Source organism: Dendropsophus ebraccatus, chromosome 4 (assembly GCF_027789765.1).
Source record: "Dendropsophus ebraccatus isolate aDenEbr1 chromosome 4, aDenEbr1.pat, whole genome shotgun sequence".
Classification (NCBI taxonomy): Eukaryota; Metazoa; Chordata; class Amphibia; order Anura; family Hylidae; genus Dendropsophus; species Dendropsophus ebraccatus.
The window spans coordinates 1563244-1569366 of NC_091457.1; the positions used below are offsets into that span (position 1 = coordinate 1563244).

A 6123-nucleotide genomic window follows, 5' to 3' on the forward strand; every position below is an offset into this window, starting at 1 on the left:
GCGGCCAGTTATGGGGGAGCCGGAGTGTGATAATAACCCCCGGGGTGTGAGCGGCCAGTTATGGAGGAGCCGGAGTGTGATAATAACTCCCCGGGGTGTGAGCGGCCAGTTATGGAGGAGCCGGAGTGTGATAATAACCCCCCTGGGTGTGAGCGGCCAGTTATGGAGGAGCCGGAGTGTGATAATAACCCCCCGGGGTGTAAGCGGCCAGTTATGGAGGAGCCGGAGTGTGATAATAACCCCCCGGGGTGTGAGCGGCCAGTTATGGAGGAGCCGGAGTGTGATAATAACCCCCCGGGGTGTGAGCGGCCAGTTATGGAGGAGCCGGAGTGTGATAATAACTCCCCGGGGTGTAAGCGGCCAGTTATGGAGGAGCCGGAGTGTGATAATAACCCCCCGGGGTGTGAGCGGCCAGTTATGGAGGAGCCGGAGTGTGATAATAACTCCCCGGGGTGTGAGCGGCCAGTTATGGAGGAGCCGGAGTGTGATAATAACTCCCCGGGGTGTGAGCGGCCAGTTATGGAGGAGCCGGAGTGTGATAATAACCCCCCGGGGTGTGAGCGGCCAGTTATGGAGGAGCCGGAGTATGATAATAACCCCCCGGGGTGTGAGCGACCAGTTATGGAGGAGCCGGAGTGTGATAATAACCCCCCGGGGTGTGAGCGACCAGTTATGGAGGAGCCGGAGTGTGATAATAACTCCCCGGGGTGTGAGCGGCCAGTTATGGAGGAGCCGGAGTATGATAATAACCCCCCGGGGTGTGACCGGCCAGTTATGGAGGAGCTGGAGTGTGATAATAACCCCCCGGGGTGTGACCGGCCAGTTATGAAGGAGCCGGAGTGTGATAATAACCCCCGGGGTGTGATCGGCCAGTTATGGAGGAGCCGGAGTGTGATAATAACTCCCCGGGGTGTGAGCGGCCAGTTATGGAGGAGCCGGAGTGTGATAATGACTCCCGGGGTGTGAGCGGCCAGTTATGGAGGAGCCGGAGTGTGATAATAACCCCCCGGGGTGTGAGCGGCCAGTTATGGAGGAGCCAGGAGTGTGATAATAACCCCCCGGGGTGTGAGCGGCCAGTTATGGAGGAGCCGGAGTGTGATAATAACCCCCCGGAGTGTGAGCGGCCAGTTATGGAGGAGCCGGAGTGTGATAATAACTCCCCGGGGTGTGAGCGGCCAGTTATGGAGGAGTCGGAGTGTGATAATAACCCCCCGGGGTGTGAGCGGCCAGTTATGGAGGAGCCTGAGTGTGATAATAACTCCCCGGAGTGTGAGCGGCCAGTTATGGAGGAGCTGGAGTGTGATAATAACTCCCCGGGGTGTGAGCGGCCAGTTATGGAGGAGCCGGAGTGTGATAATAACCCCCCGGGGTGTGAGCGGCCAGTTATGGAGGAGCTGGAGTGTGATAATAACCCCCCGGGGTGTGACCGGCTAGTTATGGAGGAGCCGGAGTGTGATAATAACCCCCCGGGGTGTGAGCGGCCAGTTATGGAGGAGCTGGAGTGTGATAATAACTCCCCGGGGTGTGAGCGGCCAGTTATGGAGGAGCCGGAGTGTGATAATAATCCCCCGGGGTGTGACCGGCCAGCTATGGGGGAGCCGGAGTGTGATAATAACTCCCCGGGGTGTGAGCGGCCAGTTATGGAGGAGCCGGAGTGTGATAATAACCCCCCGGGGTGTGAGCGGCCAGTTATGGAGGAGCCGGAGTGTGATAATAACCCCCCGGGGTGTGAGCGGCCAGTTATGGAGGAGCCGGAGTGTGATAATAAATCCCCGGGGTGTGAGCGGCCAGTTATGGAGGAGCCGGAGTGTGATAATAACTCCCCGGGGTGTGAGCGGCCAGTTATGGAGGAGCCGGAGTGTGATAATAACTCCCCGGGGTGTGAGCGGCCAGTTATGGAGGAGCCGGAGTGTGATAATAACTCCCCGGGGTGTGAGCGGCCAGTTATGGAGGAGCCGGAGTGTGATAATAACTCCCCGGGGTGTGAGCGGCCAGTTATGGAGGAGGAGGAGTGTGATAATAACTCCCCGGGGTGTGACCGGCCAGTTATGGAGGAGGAGGAGTGTGATAATAACCCCCCGGGGTGTGAGCGGCCAGTTATGGAGGAGCCGGAGTGTGATAATAACTCCCCGGGGTGTGAGCGGCCAGTTATGGAGGAGCCGGAGTGTGATAATAACCCCCAGGGGTGTGAGCGGCCAGTTATGGAGGAGCCGGAGTGTGATAATAACTCCCCGGGGTGTGAGCGGACAGTTATGGAGGAGCCGGAGTGTGATAATAACTCCCCGGGGTGTGAGCGGCCAGTTATGGAGGAGCTGGAGTGTGATAATAACTCCCCGGGGTGTGAGCGGCCGGTTATGGAGGAGCCGGAGTGTGATAATAACTCCCCGGGGTGTGAGCGGCCAGTTATGGAGGAGCCGGAGTGTGATAATAACCCCCCGGGGTGTGAGCGGCCAGTTATGGAGGAGCCGGAGTGTGATAATAACTCCCCGGGGTGTGAGCGGCCAGTTATGGAGGAGCCGGAGTATGATAATAACCCCCCGGGGTGTGACCGGCCAGTTATGGAGGAGCTGGAGTGTGATAATAACCCCCCGGGGTGTGACCGGCCAGTTATGAAGGAGCCGGAGTGTGATAATAACCCCCGGGGTGTGAGCGGCCAGTTATGGAGGAGTCGGAGTGTGATAATAACCCCCCGGGGTGTGAGCGGCCAGTTATGGAGGAGCCGGAGTGTGATAATAACTCCCGGGGTGTGAGCGGCCAGTTATGGAGGAGCTGGAGTGTGATAATAACTCCCCGGGGTGTGAGCGGCCAGTTATGGAGGAGATGGAGTGTGATAACTCCCCGGGGTGTGACCGGCCAGTTATGGAGGAGCCTGAGTGTGATAATAACCCCCCGGGGTGTGAGCGGCCAGTTATGGAGGAGCTGGAGTGTGATAATAACCCCCCGGGGTGTGAGCGGCCAGTTATGGAGGAGCCGGAGTGTGATAATAACCCCCCGGGGTGTGAGCGGCCAGTTATGGAGGAGCTGGAGTGTGATAATAACCCCCCGGGGTGTGAGCGGCCACTTATGGAGGAGCCAGAGTGTGATAATAACCCCCCCGGGGTGTGAGCGGCCAGTTATGGAGGAGCCGGAGTGTGATAATAACCCCCGGGGTGTGACCGGCCAGTTATGGAGGAGCTGGAGTGTGATAATAACTCCCCGGGGTGTGAGCGGCCAGTTATGGAGGAGCCGGAGTGTGATAATAACCCCCCGGGGTGTGACCGGCCAGTTATGGAGGAGCCGGAGTGTGATAATAACTCCCCGGGGTGTGACCGGCCAGTTATGGAGGAGCCGGAGTGTGATAATAACTCCCCGGGGTGTGAGCGGCCAGTTATGGAGGAGCCGGAGTGTGATAACTCCCCAGGGTGTGAGCGGCCAGTTATGGAGGAGCCGGAGTGTGATAATAACTCCCCGGAGTGTGAGCGGCCAGTTATGGAGGAGGAGGAGTGTGATAATAACCCCCCCGGGGTGTGAGCGGCCAGTTATGGAGGAGCCGGAGTGTGATAATAACCCCCCCGGGGTGTGAGCGGCCAGTTATGGAGGAGCCGGAGTGTGATAATAACCCCCGGGGTGTGACCGGCCAGTTATGGAGGAGCTGGAGTGTGATAATAACTCCCCGGGGTGTGAGCGGCCAGTTATGGAGGAGCCGGAGTGTGATAATAACCCCCCGGGGTGTGACCGGCCAGTTATGGAGGAGCTGGAGTGTGATAATAACTCCCCGGGGTGTGAGCGGCCAGTTATGGAGGAGCCGGAGTGTGATAATAACTCCCCGGGGTGTGAGCGGCCAGTTATGGAGGAGCCGGAGTGTGATAATAACCCCCCCGGGGTGTGAGCGGCCAGTTATGGAGGAGCCGGAGTGTGATAATAACTCCCCGGGGTGTGAGCGGCCAGTTATGGAGGAGGAGGAGTGTGATAATAACTCCCCGGGGTGTGACCGGCCAGTTATGGAGGAGGAGGAGTGTGATAATAACCCCCCGGGGTGTGAGCGGCCAGTTATGGAGGAGCCGGAGTGTGATAATAACTCCCCGGGGTGTGAGCGGCCAGTTATGGAGGAGCCGGAGTGTGATAATAACCCCCCGGGGTGTGAGCGGCCAGTTATGGAGGAGCCGGAGTGTGATAATAACTCCCCGGGGTGTGAGCGGCCAGTTATGGAGGAGCCGGAGTGTGATAATAACCCCCCGGGGTGTGAGCGGCCAGTTATGGAGGAGCCGGAGTGTGATAATAACTCCCCGGGGTGTGACCGGCCAGTTATGGAGGAGCCGGAGTGTGATAATAACCCCCCTGGGTGTGACCGGCCAGTTATGGAGGAGCCGGAGTGTGATAATAACCCCCGGGGTGTGAGCGGCCAGGTATGGAGGAGCCGGAGTGTGATAATAACTCCCCGGAGTGTGAGCGGCCAGTTATGGAGGAGCCGGAGTGTGATAATAACCCCCCGGGGTGTGACCGGCCAGTTATGGAGGAGCCGGAGTGTGATAATAACCCCCCGGGGTGTGAGCGGCCAGTTATGGAGGAGCCGGAGTGTGATAATAACTCCCCGGGGTGTAAGCGGCCAGTTATGGAGGAGCCGGAGTGTGATAATAACCCCCCGGGGTGTGAGCGGCCAGTTATGGAGGAGCCGGAGTGTGATAATAACCCCCGGGGTGTGAGCGGCCAGTTATGGAGGAGCCGGAGTGTGATAATAACCCCCCCGGGGTGTGAGCGGCCAGTTATGGAGGAGCCGGAGTGTGATAATAACCCCCCGGGGTGTGAGCGGCCAGTTATGGAGGAGCCGTAGTGTGATAATAACCCCCGGGGTGTGAGCGGCCAGTTATGGAGGAGGAGGAGTGTGATAATAACCCCCCGGGGTGTGAGCGGCCAGTTATGGAGGAGCCGGAGTGTGATAATAACTCCCCGGGGTGTGAGCGGCCAGTTATGGAGGAGCCGGAGTGTGATAATAACCCCCCGGGGTGTGAGCGGCCAGTTATGGAGGAGTCGGAGTGTGATAATAACCCCCGGGGTGTGAGCGGCCAGTTATGGAGGAGCCGGAGTGTGATAATAACCCCCCGGGGTGTGAGCGGCCAGTTATGGAGGAGCCGGAGTGGTGCGGCGTGGCCTACAACCCTGCTCACAGTATCTATGGTTTCCAGGATTTCCCAGGCCTCCATCCAGCTTCCCCAGTAAGCAGTGGGTTGTGTCTAGTATGGAGGTCCTCACTTCAGCACCTCCAATCTGGTCAGGTCACTAGTGAGTGAGAATGGAGTTACCTAAGGGAGGACCTCACAGGAGCCACTCCAATCTAGACGCAACCCTCTGGCCTCCATCTCCCATAAGGATGAGTTCTCCAGGATTACACAGCGCCCCCCTGTCCTCAGGCTGTGTGTGGTATTACCGCTCAGTGTGGATAGGGGTGGCGCTGTGCGTTATCCTGTACTATCCCTTCTAGCTCCATATACATAACATATGCTTCCATACATCAGGGCTCCCCAGTATATGCTTCACCTTATCAGAGGATGATGGGAGTTGCAGTTTTGCGGCAGTGCCGTAGATTAGAGGGCGCCATTGTAAGCGGCCACTATAGCCCCGCCCACCCACTGGCACATGCGCCGTCAATGAAGCGCTGGAGCCTTGTGTAGGGTGAGACCGAGGCTTGAGCCGCACCGGGGAGTCACGTGTTGTATATACGCGTTCCAGTGACAGCATGTAGGGGTGGTTCCTATGTGCGCCCCTCCTCTGTCAGTGACGTAGTTCCGCCCCAGCCCCTGATCAGCGCGCCGCTCACTTCCGCTCTCTCTTTTCTTCGCCGCCGCCATCATGGGACGCATGCACGCTCCGGGGTAAGAGCCGGGACCGGGCGGCGGGAGCGGGAGGCGGAGGGGAGCGAGGGGGCTGCCGGGACGGGGAGGGGCGCGGGGTCCGCCCGGTGTAATATGGAGGGAGGAAGCGCTCGTCCCCGCACGTGCTGAGGAGCCCGGGCTGCGCCCTATGCTGTGCCGGCCCCAGGGGCTCCAGGAGCGGCCGATCGGTATATCCTGCCGCCGGGGGTCACGTGTGTACTTCTCCCCCCCCCAAATATATATACACACACATACACTGTCAGGGGGTCACGTG

At 59.3% G+C, this 6123-nt stretch overlaps 1 protein-coding gene across 1 annotated transcript in view; it reads left to right on the forward strand.

Annotated features, from left to right (window-relative positions):
• Positions 1-5789: 5789 nt before the first annotated feature.
• The window catches only part of RPS13 (ribosomal protein S13), a 7949-nt gene continuing 7615 nt past the window's right edge, over positions 5790-6123 (forward strand). The window contains exon 1 of the mRNA XM_069965008.1: positions 5790-5849. Coding sequence (XP_069821109.1) covers positions 5827-5849 — 23 coding nt within the window. The 5' untranslated portion in view covers positions 5790-5826. The remainder of the gene's footprint in view (positions 5850-6123) is intronic.